Source organism: Alosa sapidissima, chromosome 8 (genome assembly GCF_018492685.1).
Source record: "Alosa sapidissima isolate fAloSap1 chromosome 8, fAloSap1.pri, whole genome shotgun sequence".
Lineage (NCBI taxonomy): Eukaryota > Metazoa > Chordata > Actinopteri > Clupeiformes > Clupeidae > Alosa > Alosa sapidissima.
Window position 1 is genome coordinate 36,506,672 of NC_055964.1, and position 15,000 is coordinate 36,521,671.

Sequence of the window (15,000 nt, forward strand, 5' to 3'; positions counted from 1 at the left end):
GCAACAAAACATTACCAGATTTCCCTAACATTAGTTATTTGTAGTTATTTATGAGTATTGACTAAAATAATATGATAATGCAAAAACAAACTTGTTTATTTTTAAATAATATTGTCACAGAGGAACATCAAAATATATTTAATTTAATTTTTGGAATGCAATGGGATGCTGATGTCTGACGTAGTTGGTGTGCTAGCAATTTGCTGGCCTTATCTCCATGCTCATAAAATTGAGACCTATACTGAAGCAAGAGTTCAACTGTGCGATCAGTCATAATCAAATCAAATTCGGCCTGCAAAGAAAGGCGTTCTTTATAAACCTCTGGTGATTTTGATGTGGCATACAAGCCGTCAAGTTCAGATATTCGTTTAGTTAAGTTAGTCAGTTTTTCTTTTTTAAGTTTCTTCTCAAACCCTGCATAGGAAATTATCTGTCCCCTAATATATGCCTTCAGGGCCTCCCACAGTACTGTAGCAGACACATCTGGGGTTCTGTTAATGCTCACAAAAAGGTAAATTTGTTCAGACACAAACTTCACAAATCCTTCATTTAGAAGCAGCCGTGCGTTAAGACGCCAAGGCACATGTTTAGGGGTGGGAATTTTAAATTGAATATTCATAGAGATGGGAGCGTGATCAGAGATGGCTATAGCATCATACTGACAAGAAGATACAGATGAAAGCATCCTGCTATCAAGTAGAAAATAATCAATATGAGTGAAAGTGTGATGAACAGGGGAAAAGAATGAGTAAACTCTTTTAGAAGGGTTAAAAAAACGCCAGATATCCAGAACTGAAAACTCTGCCATGAAGGATTGAATCACCTTAGCAGCCTTAGACAACGTACGGACCTTTGGCGATTACCTGTCCAGATAAGGGTCCAGCCAGCAATTAAAATCACCTCCCAGTATTAAACAGTGCACTGACAGGTCAGGTAAAGTTGAGAAAAAATGTCTAAAAAAGCCATCATCATCATAGTTGGGGACGTACACATTTGCCAGGACAACTGGTGTATTATAGATCTGACCAGAGACTACAATAAACCTACCATTAGGATCAGAGATGGTACTTGAATGAATGAAGGGGATAGATTTATGAAACGAGATAGCAGCACCCCCTTGATTTACCTGAAAAAGAAGAATGATATATCTGTCCTATCCATCCTTTTTTCAGTTTTAGGTGATCTGAGCTTTTCAGGTGAGTCTCTTGTAAGAAAATGATGTGGGCACCCAAGTGTTTAAGATGATGAAATATCTTACTTCGCTTGATAGGATTATTGAGACCCTTACAGTTGAGACTGGTGAATCTAATTTCACACCCATTAGTTGTGGTGTTAGGTAGAGACATAACTAGAAAATTAAAGTAAACATAAATTCAACAATAATTGTCTGTGGCATGACACAATGCAGAAGTTAGCCTGAAGTGTAGGAACAAAAAACAAACACATACATACAACTAAACCCTGACCCCCCCACCACCATCCACCCATCCACCCACGAAGGCTGAAGCATCCCCCCAAACCGGATGCGCGCCACATAATCCCTCTTAAGCAAACTAACTATCACGCCTTATACACCACCGCCACCTACTGCTGAAGCAATAGAAGAGAGAAAGATAAAAAAAAACACCTTGGCGATGGAGCTGTGACAAGAAGCAAATCAAACTGCAATGGAATTGCACATAAAGATGCTTAAGTAAACCATAGGCCCTATAGGGTTAATTTTAGTGAACCATAGGTAAACGTGAGACAAAACAAGATACCTTGAGATTTAGAAAAAATAAATAAAAAAAGATTATCCAACCAATGAGTCAGTCCTCCGGAATGGCCATCCACTTATGTAGATCGGCAACATAGCGTTCATTCGGTGGAGTTGGTGTGGCCACCCCTTTTAATGTGTTTCTCGACAAAGGAGTCGAAACTCACTCGAAGGAGTGAGTTTCTCCGCCTGGTAGAGATATGCGAAGAGTTGCTGGGTAACGGAGCCCAAACTTCACCTCGGGGTAGGAGTGCAGAACCTTTTTCACCGGTGTGAATTCAGCTTTTTGGCCACCGTTGGGGTGAAGTCGGGGAAAATCGAGATCCTCTTCTCCATGTAAGAGAGAGGAGATGATTCTGCTGCACGTCTCAAAATTTCGTTCCGTACTTGAAACAGATGGACTCATACAACAAGTGGTCGCAGAGACCAAGTATTTCTTGTAAAAACTGGGACGTGAATGCAGTGGGCCGAGAGCCCTCGGACCCCTCAGGCAGACCCAGAATACGGATGTTGTTCCATCTCGAGCGTGATTCCAAGTCCTCGCATTTTTTGGTTAAGTCATCCACGGTGGCTGTCAGCTCGCTAACGGTAGCTTGCAGATTAGCTATTACCTCATCCTGAGAGTTAGCTGAACGTTCAAGGTCCCTGATTGTCTCACCATGCGAGGCCAGTTGAGTTTCAAGCAGTTCTAAAGCCGCAGTCACCTCCGTCTTGACCCTCTCCGACACGATAGACTCGTGCCAATAATGTCAGTACACATTTCGTCCATCATCTCCCTCATGCTAGTTAGCAGACTCGATTCGTTGGTGTCAGGGCTAGCCTTGCTGCTCTTTGCAGATTTAGCTTCGGATTTCCCTCGACCAGCCATTGGAGAATGTCCATAAATATAAACAAGGTATCAGGTTTGAGTATGAAATAAAACCCTATTGGCAAAGATGGTTGAAAAAGTGCAATAAAATATGTATAAAGTCACATTCCTGAGGATCCAAAGCAGAACACGTCTACATCCTACTTGCTCCCCCTGGAGGCTGAACATCAAAATATATTAAAGTTCTGATAAATAAAATGTATAAAAATAGAAACTTAAGATATGAAACTTAGTCTTTTGAACAAAAACACAATAACAACAACAACCAAATCAAAGTTACCAGTATTAAGACTTAGTAAACTTCATAAATATAACTTTGAACTAAGACTTAATAATTACAAAAAATAATTATGACATTATTACTATCATCATCATTTGTATTATCATTAAACAAGATAAAGGTCACTCTTAAATGTTTGAGTGTGCGTGTGTAATAATTAGTCTCTATTGCCTTATAAGCTACCTTATAATTACAATGTCAGTTTGCAATCCCTTTACCTGCACTTTTAAAATTATTTCCATCAAGCTACATCAAACCATTTTCAATCATCAGTTGCTGCCTGCCTTCTAAAACCTACTATTTTGTGATCTAAATCCATTATGTAACTTGTTAATGCTGCGGCTGAACGACAGTCTGAAACGCACACTTGGCGTCATTGGATTTCACACACGTAAAAGAAAAGCTAACTTTTATGCACAAGCTACGTTTTGCACAAGCTACGTTTGATACTTTTTCTCTGTCTAAATGTTCACTCCTCGCATGTCTAACTTACATTTTACAATGCAGGGACTCCAACTACAGATATACTAGTTATAAATCATTACTTTATTTAGGCAGAATAAGTTTGTGTTGTGGTTTCCAAGCTCATTAATGTTAACGTTAGCGGTCTTCCACTGATATTCATGGCATTAGCTATCTTTGTGGTTAGCTAGTCTATGGTGAGCCCTAATTTAGCAATGGATAACATCATACTGCAAATTGTGAAACATACGCTTTCAAAATAACAGGCTGGGGAGAGATGATACGTCTCACTGCTATAACTGTCACGCTATTAAAGAAATACATCTTCAGTCACATTGTCAAAAGTTAAAAGGACAGACAGTCAACTACACTGTAACAACGTAACGTAATTATGACCGCCGCGCAGCGAAGCGGCGGTCATATAGGTTTAGTCAGATTTTTTTTTTTTTTTTTTTTTTTTTTTTCTTTTTCGCATGCCCAAATTTCCGTCAATGATTCCCGGGACACTGAAAGACCGGGGTACACGAAACTTGGTGGACATGTAACCCCACATGGATAGCATGGAACCATCGTTTTTCGTTTTGATCTGTAGCCCCCCCGCTGAATTGGACCCCCCGAAAGGAGGGTAGGGCAGACACAGTTTTCTGTGAATATCTCGAAAACCGTAGGGTTTAGGAGGACCATTTTTTTTTTGTATGTTGATCTCAAGGGGCCATGTCAACCCATTCCATAACCACTCATTTCATGTATAGCGCCACCTAGTTAAACACAAAAAAGTAAAAATGAGGTGGTGTAATTGAAGGTATCTGTGACCTAACATAGTCAAAACTGCACGAAATTGGAAGTGTAGGATCATTATGACACCCTCTGTATGCACGCCAAGTTTTGTGGAATTCCGTTCATGGGGGGCCACACAATAAATTAATTTATGTTACTATACACCAACTGGCCTGTAGGTGGCCGGAGACAGTTTTCTGTGAATATCTCGAGAACCGTAGGGCCTAGGAGGTCCACCTTTTTTTTGTATGTTGGTCTTAAGGGGGCATGTCAACCCATCCCATTACCACTTATTTCATGTATAGCGCCACCTAGTTAAAAATTAAAAAGCAAAAAATTAGGTGTTTTCATCTCAATATCTCTGGCTGACAAGGTCAAAACTGCACGAAATTAAAAGTGTAGGATCATTATGACACTCTCTGAATGCATGCCAAGTTTTGTGTACTTTCGTTCTTGGGGGGCCTTACAATAAAATAATTTATGTGTACATTTAGTGACGTACACCAACAAGGATTCCCGGGACACTGAAAGACCGGGGTACACAAAACTTGGTGGGCATGTAACCCCACATGGATAGCATGGAACCATCGTTTTTCGTTTTGATCTGCAGCCCCCCCGCTGGACTGGACCCCCCGAAAGGAGGGTAGGGCAGACACAGTTCTCTGTGAATCTTTTATGGTATGTTGGTCTCAAGGGCCCACATCAACCTGGCTCATAATCACTCATTTGTGATTTGCCCCCCCCCCCCGCCCCGGTCAAAAATGAAAATGCAATATTATTCTGCTTTAATCGCCCCTATCTTCAGTTAAGATGTTCAGAACTGCACCAAATTGTATGTGTATGATTGACCTGGCATTCTCTGGGGGTCTGGGGGTATGCCAAGTTTCGTAGAATTTCATCCATGGGGGGGGCTAAAAAAATTAGGTTATGTGTACATTTAGTGACTGTACACTCATTGGCCTGTAAATGGCGGTGCACACATATAAACATGCACACACACAGGCACCCACATACTATCGGTATTAGAACGGCCGATACATAATTACAAATTCAATAGGATCAAAAGAAAGCCAAAATATTCATCATCATCATCATGGCTGCATTTTCAGTATTGGCGATAAGTAGTCGTTTGTCCACTAGATGGCGCATCGTTGCAGTGAGACGTAATTTTTTTGGAAGTTAAAAGTGGGTTGAAAAAATAATGGACACTTCCTACAAGGACTGTAATTTACCGCAGCGAACATCTAATAAGGACAGGACGATTTTCACATGAAGTGTAAGTGAGGATGAAGTGAGGATGTTTATCGGACATGCTTGGTTTTTACTGCAGGTACGTTAATCTTGTAATATCAATAAGGACCTAGGTAATGTTACCGTTAGCGTTGGTTGAGTGATGGAGGCCCATTTGATTGATTGCATTTGTAGAAAACTATAAATGCGGTTATACCAAGCAAATTGATAGCAGCACTGTTTGTATCTTTCGACTGTCATTTATTGCACGTGCTACAAAATCATTCTGTGCAATGGAAGATTTACCAACGTTACACCGGTCTGATACAGTTTTGCCTATACATGCGTGAGACTGAGACGCCTGTTTATTTTGTTTTAAGTGCGTGCAGGGTGTGAGAGGGGAATCGATGTGCTTTGATTCCAGCTTGGTAGTTGTAGTCTGTGAAATTAAAAAGCACGTGTGTGTGAAGTATCCAAACAATGACACCTTCATTTCATTATGGCTGCTTTAGCAACACACCTTAAGCTACTGTGTAGTGGGTCTCATTTAGAAGTGGCTACTTCATTCGCGCTTTCCTCGACTCATGGAACTGCGTGAATGTTATTACAACTTTTCGCCACGATATGGCAGTTTAAGTCCGCTTGATACTGTAAGTCGTAAGCCATTGGTTTCCAAAGGAGATTTTATTTGTGTCGCCAGCATAGCCTATTGACAATTTATGTTGTAAATAGGCCTACCTTATAATCCTACCTGTAGCTTAGGGAAGCTAACCGCTTTCTATTAGGATCTAGTTTGTTAGTTACAGTTTTGTCATAACTCCCTAATGCATTTTTGCATTTAGAATAGCCAGAGCGTGTATATCTCAATCTGAAAATTAAACAATATCGGGTGCCTATGGACTAGGCTGGGTGAACCCAGCCTGATCTGCCCGCTATTTATTTTTTGATTTCTTAAAAGATTGAGCTTGGTCTGATGAAAGCCAGACTAGCCATGGACCTCAGTTACACAATGCAAGGGAACATGAATCAGCCTATATTTGCACGAACAATAACGGACAAAAGCTCTTCAACTTTGGCCCGGTAAAATGTGTATGAACAGTCTAGCGACGCATTTCATCAAGGCCCATTTGGACATGTCAGTTATTTGCACCACTGGTTAGATGTAAAACAGCATTTCGTTTCAGACTACTGTTACTTAATTTGTGCATTGACAATAAAGTATTACATGAACTAAAGATGACTAAAATCTTATGTAGAAGAAGAAATATTCACAAAAAATCCATCCATCCAAAAATGACCTTTGTTTTTGATAGCTGTTGAAAACGGCATGGAACTGACAGAGATGTTTTTGTTTATAAATACATAAAAATAAATAAATAAATAAATAACATTATGCTGATACCTTTTGCTTTTCCCAAATACAATGTAGCCTACAGGTGTAAGTGACCTTTCATCAATCCAGTTGCAATGGATGAACTGTGATGACCTGCCCTACTTGTGATTGTTTAGAGATTTTAAAGGTTTTATAACAATGCTACATCTTCTTTGGCTATTCTACAATCTATTCACCTTTTCAGCACAAGTAGGCTACTTTCTGTGCAGCCGCACACACACACTCAGGCATGCCAAACAAGCATACACAAAAGTTTCAAGAGTGGGGGATGGAGTAAAAGATGGAGACAAACTGAAGTGTGATTTATTTTCGCGGAATGGATGTACAGGACTGAGCGGCGGTCATATTTTGTACCGCTATGCGGTACATCTAGTTACTAGCTAATTCCGCTTCACTCTCAGCTTATTTAACAGCAGCAAAACTGGACATTGTTTTCACGAATTTTGTCATGCTTATTTGAGTTAAGAGAACTGATGGGAATGTTATTTTAATTGTTATTTCAAGCAATGTATGTCTCGTGACCAAATCACCATTAACACACTTCACTGATGATCTCACTCGCGGAGAACTGCAGGGTGCGATTTGTAGGGGGGGATGGTGGGGATTCCCCCCCCTCTGGTTTTCCTATCCCTACCTCTGCTAAATTATTTTTATCCCCGGTGGGGACAACATTTATCCCCCTCTGCCCCTCATATTGATTAATGCTACTTCATATAAGTAAAGCGCTGCAACGTGAGAACAGTCTAGTAGGCTAGCCTACATAATATTCTGACATCAGAAACGCACCGTCACCGTCAGCACTCATGCTGCTGACACAGTGGCTGCGTGATAACTTAATTTGGCCTTGATCGTGCAGGACATTTCAGAATGTCGAGTGTGTAATCTATCATAAATGGCTAGGTTAAATTGAAAAGTTAGCTGGACAAATGAAAGAAAACGAGAAGGATTCAGTGAAGCATATCGTCATATTTTAGAACCTTCAAAATTAGAAAACTGATGCAACTGAGATGGAGGACAACTGCACGTAGAGTAGAACGTAGGCCTATTGTCCGAAGGAACTTACATTAAATGAGGAGATATTTGCTGAATGTCACAAAAAGTGTTACAGAAATTGCTTGGCATCGCTTATTCAATGGCTCTCTACCGAAACACCTGTAGTTTGCGGAGGACGAACGAGAAAGCACTCGTTTGATAAATCAGCCAGTAGGCTAGTAGACAAATAACTTTCAGAAATAATCTGTACTGCAAAAACGAATGTTGGTGGGTATTTAAACTATCTAGCGGGTGTTTTAACAGCTGCAAGAAATAGAAGCTTCATGGTCTTTATGTTCTGGTTCGTAAATTATTTTCATAAAACTTCAAGTTGCCCTAGCCTACTCTCCAAACTCTTCACTGCACTGTAGCCAATTAACTGACAGTATGATAGTAGGCTATTTATTTTCTGTAGGCTACAATAAACACATTTATTTTTTCAACTTTTGCAATATTACGCACTTGGCTATTGAACGCAAATCAGCAGGAGAGAGAATGCACGTAGCCTACGCAGCGTGTAGAGCAATGTGTAGGCTATTTGGTTACCAACTAACACTGTTAGCCAATTCACTAACTTAAGACTTCAGTGCCATAATATACAACGTTTTTTTACACAACAAATACAGAAAGGATGGAGGCAGCAAAAGTAGTCATTTCAGATGGGGCAAGAACAAGGTGAATTTGTATGCTTGTCAAAACGTAGGCTAGTCCTACACTGCAGCTGATCATCATACCAAGCACACTCCAAGCACCACGGTAAACCAAAACTAAAATGTTACAAAGGTGGCAAAATTAATATAGGCTATTATTAGCCATGACATTACTAGGCTATGAATCGTTCGTTCATTTTTTTTTTTTTTTTTGGGGGGGGGGGGGGGTTACAAACTTATTCAAAATCATCCCCCCCTCTGATTTTTACACAAATCGCACCCTGGATAACTGGTTCTCTCTGCCCGACTCTGGCTGGATCAGCAGGTTGCAGGATGTGTGGCGCGTTATACACGAGTGTTGCCAGCAGAGACGGTGTAGAGTGCCCTCTGGTGGACAAACTATACAACGCCAACACTCATGACATGGTTGAAGTCCGTTTTTATTTTATTTTTAAAATATTCATTTATCGGCCATTATAAATGCCGATACCGATAGTTTGGAAAATGCCTAATATCGGCCGATAAATCGGTCGGGCTCTAATTGGGATAAATGAGACCAAATTTCCCTCACGGGAATATATACTTATACTTACTGTGGAAACTCAGAGCAAACGGTTAACTGGTTGGAGAGGCTGGTGAGTGTCGTGTGTGTGTGTGTGTGTGTGTGTGTGTGTGTGTGTGTGTGTGTGTGTGTGTGTGTGTGTGGTTAACTGCTTGGAGAGGCTGGCGATTGTCTCGTGTGTGTGTGTGTGTGCGTGTGTGTGTATGTGTGTGTGTGTGCGGTTGACTGGTTGTGTGGTTCAGAGGTTGTGTGCAGCCGTTGGAACTGGCAGATGTGTGTGTGTGTCGTTTGGAATCCTGATAAGCTGGCTCTTTTAAAACACACAACAGAGAAGAGATTATAAAAGCACACAACATCAGCAGGAGTGTGTGTATGCGTGCGTGTGTGTGTGTATGTGCATGCGTGCCTGTGTGCGTGTGTGTGTGTGTGTGCGTATGTGTTATTTTTAGCAGGCATCACATCGCCGAATGGTTTGTGGTGTTGGGATGTTTACCACCTGAGCCAGCTTGTTCCTGGTATGGGAACCTCCCTCTGGTAAACCAAGCCAGCAAAATGACAGGAGAAAAGCAGTTACAACTCCACTCTCTGTACAGCCGTTCCATAACACAAAAGGCCATCCAGGTCTTCAATGACCCCACCCATCCCCTTCATCCATCCTTTCAGCTACTGCCATCTGCCAGAAGACTGATGGTCCCAATGGCCAGGAGAAATGGGTACACAAAGTCATTTGTTCCCTCTGCTGTGTCTATCCTGAACCAAGGCAAACTAAAATAACTCCCCCCTCCACTTACTCATGCACCACCCAGTCAGGGTGATGAGGAGAAGGATCAGTAATGAGAACTGCACTAGTATTTATTCATTTATATTTTTTAACTATTTATGTAACTACAATTTAACTTATATTGTCTGTTGCTGTGTGTTTTTATGTCGCTAGAGTGCCAAAGATAAATTTCCAGTGTATGTACATTCAGTGGACAATAAAGTATCTATCTACAGTGTGTGTCTATGTTTCAGTCAGTGACCACTTGTCTGGACACAGGCGTGTGTGTGTATGGGGCGCTTGCGGCTGCAGATTAAGGTCCAGATTAAGAGGAATGTATGGAGTCTGTGGATTATGTATGGAGTCTGTTGATTATGTGTGTGTGTGTGTTCAACAGTTTGTCCCTGTGACCTGCACTAATCTCACTCACTCACTCACTCACTCACTCACTCAACCACACTCACTCACTCAGTCATAAATAAATAAATAAATCGGAGCTGAAACCAAAACGCAGCTCAGACCTGTCTGGAGTCGCTAACAGCGCTGATGGTGATGATGATGGGGTGATGATGATGATGATATGATGATGATGGGGTGGTGATGAAGATGATATGATGATGATGGGGTGGTGATGATAATGATGATGTCAGTGATGATTGGTGGCATGTATGAATGTAGATAATGTAACAATAATACAGATCCATATTGCCCCCCCCCCCCCCCCCCCCCCCCCCACCGGTCTGCATTCTGCCCCCAGGACACGAAGCAGGTGGTGGAGACGTACAAGTCAGGCTTCGAGCCGCCGGGCGATGTGGAGTTTGAGGACTACAGTCTGTCCATGCGGCGGGCCGTGTCTGAGTCCAGCTTCCTCAACGCCAGAGGAGAGAACCGCCGCCGCAGCAGGGGGAAACTCTGGCCCTTCATCAAGAGGAACAAGGTAGCACACACACACACACACACACACACACACACACACATACAGACACACACAGAGTGACACTAACTCCAGGTTAGATGTGCTCACATCATGTCTGGTGTGTTTTGTTGTTAGCAGCTCTGTAAACCAGCAACTGACCTGGTAGAGAGTGACCTTTCCCCAACTAATAACTGGCCTTGACTGCTGTGTGTATGTGTGCGTGTGTGTGTTTAACTAATAACTGGCCTTGACTGTTGTGTGTATGTGTGCGTGTTTAACCGTTTTAACAGCAATGTTCTCAATGTCTCCTCTCTGGCAATCCACTCCCCTCCTCCCTCCTCTCCCCTTCACCTCACCTCCTCTCTCCTCTCACCTCCCCCCTCCTCTCACCTCCCCTCCTCTCCCCTTCACCTCACCTCCTCCCTCCTCTCACCTCCCCCCTCCTCTCCCCTCCTCTCCTCTCCTCTCCTCTCCCCTCCTCTCACCTCTCACCTCCTCTCACCTCCTCTCCTCTCCTCTCCTCTCCTCTCCCCTCCTCTCACCTCCTCTCCCCTTCACCTCCCCTCCTCTCACCTCTCACCTCCTCTCACCTCTCCCCTCCTCTCACCTCCTCTCACCTCTCCCCTCCTCTCACCTCCTCTCACCTCCCCTCCTCTCACCTCCTCTCCTCTCCTCTCCTCTCCTCTCACCTCCTCTCACCTCTCCCCTCCTCTCACCTCCCCCCTCCTCTCACCTCCCCTCCTCTTACCTTCATCTCTCCTCGCTCCTCCCTCCTCTTATCTGAACTCTTTACTTCTTTCCTCCTCTCATGTCACGCCATGACCTTCTCCTCCTGTCTCCTCCTCTCACTTCACTTGACTACCCCTCTCTCTCTCTCTCACACACAAACTCTTTTTTACCTCCCCTGGTCTCCTCCTGGTCCTCCTCCTCACCTCCCCTGGTCTCCTCCTCACCTCCCCTGGTGTCCTCTTGGTCCTCCTCCTCTCCTGTAGCTGATGTCTTTGTTAGCGTCCCCCCGCCAGCCTCCCCCGCCCCCCCCCACCTCCCCCTCCCCGTCGCCAGCCGTGCCCAACGGGCCGCACTCTCCCCCGGCCCAGCAGAGGGAGCCCTTCGCCCAGCGCATCAACGGCTTCATGTCCTCCAAGCACCGCAGCCTGCGCAGCCTCAAGAGAGGGGTGAGTTGGGGGGGGTGCAGCTTCAAGAGAGGGGTGAGTTGGGGGGGGGTGATGCAGTCTCAAGAGAGCAAGAGAGGGGTGAGTTGGGGGGGGGGGGGGTCGTTAGAGTGCTTTGGCAGCCCAGTGAGAGGTCCTCTGCAGGACTTCAGGCGCCTACATACTCGCCATTACCGACCTGTAGCGCAACAATGTGACGTCACGGGAGCACCGTAACCATTTATACTCGCACGTGATGGTCGCGCCATTAGTTGCAATATTCTCCTGAACAGAGATGTCGCTTTGTGAAAAGGCTATCGCTACCTACTTTACACAGTAGAAGAAGCTGTCAGTAGCAAAGAGATTTTGTTCAGGTCTTAGCAGATATCTTTTGGTTGAAAATAAATCTTCTATTCTTTTCATCTTAATTCCACGTGTTGCGTGTCGCTGGTAACTTTGTTAACTTATCCAGCAAACCATTAAAAATTCACGACTGTAACAAAATGGTACAGCAACTCTCGCTTGCCCTCGAACTAGTCCATCTTCCGGTTTCCGCTTTGGCGCACTCCTGGCCAAAATCCTGGCACGCCAGCGAGATCTACGTCATTTTGACGTCACTTTGTCGCAGTACCGATCGGGAACGTCGAGTATGTAAGACACATTACGCCTCCTTCACACCGGCACGTGAAATCAGCTCCGATATTCACAATGCTCCCCCTGTGGGCCTCACGTCGTGCTAGAACGTTGAAAGTGTTGGAAGCATTTCTAGTTTGGGAGTCAAACGTAAAATAGTAATATGTTATTTTTTAACTAATTGTCTAACTGCCCTAATAATGTTAGGAAACCATGTAAGACAATGACGTGACAAAATAGTTTGTTTGGAAATAATTATTTATTTTACACTTATTACATTTATTTGAAGGGGTCATCGTGAGGGCTTGCTGTACTGTATGGGATGAGTGTTGCAGTGCTCTCATTGGTCAATGGCCTGGCAGCAGTTCACACAGTTACCCCTTTAACAGGAGAGCTTTTGAACGTTCTAAAGGTTCCGTTTCATGTTGAATTCTGTGAACCTGGAAATTCTTTAGAATGTTCATTTTTCTAGCATTCTCATCACACCGGTGTGACCATAGATACAGTATACGGTTGAGTGAAGAGAGCGAGTGTAGAGAGTGCCCACCTGCTACTGGGCCAGTCCGGTGCTGTGTTTAAGGACCGTCCAGGAAGCGTCTGATGTGTTTAAGGACAGTCCAGGAAGCGTCTGAGCTCCTGAGCATCTATCGGTCTGTTCTGGTTTCAGATTTCCAGCTTTTAGTCGATAAAGTGAGGAATGCTCTTTGGCACAGTGAAGCTCATCTTACGCCATCTTAAACCTCGACGTCATCTGTGTTATTTCCATTTTCTACTTTCAACCTTCAGAAAGGCAGCACGCCTCTCTGGCAGGCCGCAGTGCTCACACACACACACGCACACACACACACGCACACACACACGCACACACACACACAGACAGACACACATGCACACACACACACACACACACGCACACACACGCACACACACACACAGACAGACACACATGCACACACACACACACACACACACACACAGACAGACACACATGCACACACACACACACACACACACGCACACACACACACGCACGCTCATTTGAGGGCTTCTGCAGCATCAGTTCATTAGCTAAAACTGTTTGTGTAGTTTGTATGTGATAACGCGTCTGTGTTGAGGTGTCTGTGTCCTGCCCTGTCTCCTCACCTGTCTGTACTGTACGTGTGACCTCACCTGCCTTGTCTCCTGACCTGACCTCTGACCTCTCACTCTCTTTTGCCCTGTTTGCTCTCGTCTCTTGGACAGCTTTCCCTCAAACTGGTAAGTAGAAACAATGAGTCATGATTTCACTGATGACGATGAGTCATGACTTCACTAAAGATGATGAGTCATGACTTCACTGATGATGATGAGTCATGACTTCACTGATGACGATGAGTCATGACTTCACTAAAGATGATGAGTCATGACTTCACTGATGACGATGAATCGGCATTTCACAGATGAACATTTTTAATGCCGTCATGATTTAAGTGATGAGTCATGATCGATATGTGATTTCTCTGTGATTTTGCTGATGTCATGATTTCGCTGATGAATCAGGGTTTCCATTGGCCGTCTTTGTGTTCTAGAAGTGTGTGTAACACCATGGGTTGGCCAACTTTCAAAAAGTGCTTGTCAGCTTGGCAACCAGGCATGAGGTTTTGGTTGCCATCAGTAATGGCCTGGTAGGCTATTTGTTTACGTACCGTCACTAAAATAATGATCACACTAATTAGTCTTCAGACACACATTTGAATTTATTACACCTTTATTTCACAGAGCCTAATTAATTACAGAAATGGAGTGAAAAGAGATAATACGTATAATATGTCCCTTACAGAAAAGAACTACAGTAATGTGCAACTACCGTACGCCTGTAGTGATGTGAGGTTCTGTAACGTCTTTACCCTCTACAGTGTTTCTATAGTAGCCTCCCTAGGCTGTGTCCCAACATGCTAGGCTAATACTCCTACAGTAGCCTATGTCCCAAAGTTCTGTAGTATTCCTATAGAACCACTATAATATTTTGTCTCAAAATACTAGAGGACTCTATAGTTCTCTATAGTTCTTTTTCGTAAGGAGTCATACAATGTGAGGCTGTCCTGAGAGTGGGAACGTGGAGTGCAAATGTTAACATCAGCAACGCATGAACTCAAATACCGTTGATTTATTGATTGTAATGGAAATCTTGTGGCACACACAGGGGTGATGAGCAGGGTGCCGCTTTGGCACAATTTGGTTGCCAAGGGCAACCGGGCAACCGTTAATATCGATCCCTGGTGTGAGGTGATGTTGTGATTTCAGATGCAGCTGGTTGATCTTCCTCAGCTGGCCTGGTGTGTGTGTAGTATGTGTGTGTGTGTGTAGTGTGTGTCTATGTGTGTGTGTGTGTAGTATGTGTGTGTGTGTGTAGTGTGTGTGTATGTGTGTGTGTGTGTAGTATGTGTGTGTGTGTGTAGTGTGTGTGTGTAGTGTGTGTGTGTGTGTGTGTGTAGTGTGTGTGTAGTGTGTCTGTGTGTGTAGTGTGTGTGTGTATGTGTGTGTGTGTGTG

The 15,000-nt window shown here is 43.6% G+C and overlaps 1 protein-coding gene across 1 annotated transcript in view; it reads left to right on the top strand.

Moving 5' to 3' along the window:
- The window catches only part of LOC121715307 (formin-binding protein 1-like), a 30,369-nt gene that overhangs the window by 7,030 nt on the left and 8,339 nt on the right, over nucleotides 1-15,000 (top strand). The window contains exons 3-4 of the mRNA XM_042100891.1: nucleotides 10,528-10,707; nucleotides 11,679-11,861. Of these exons, the coding sequence (XP_041956825.1) occupies nucleotides 10,528-10,707; nucleotides 11,679-11,861 (363 nt within the window). The remainder of the gene's footprint in view (nucleotides 1-10,527; nucleotides 10,708-11,678; nucleotides 11,862-15,000) is intronic.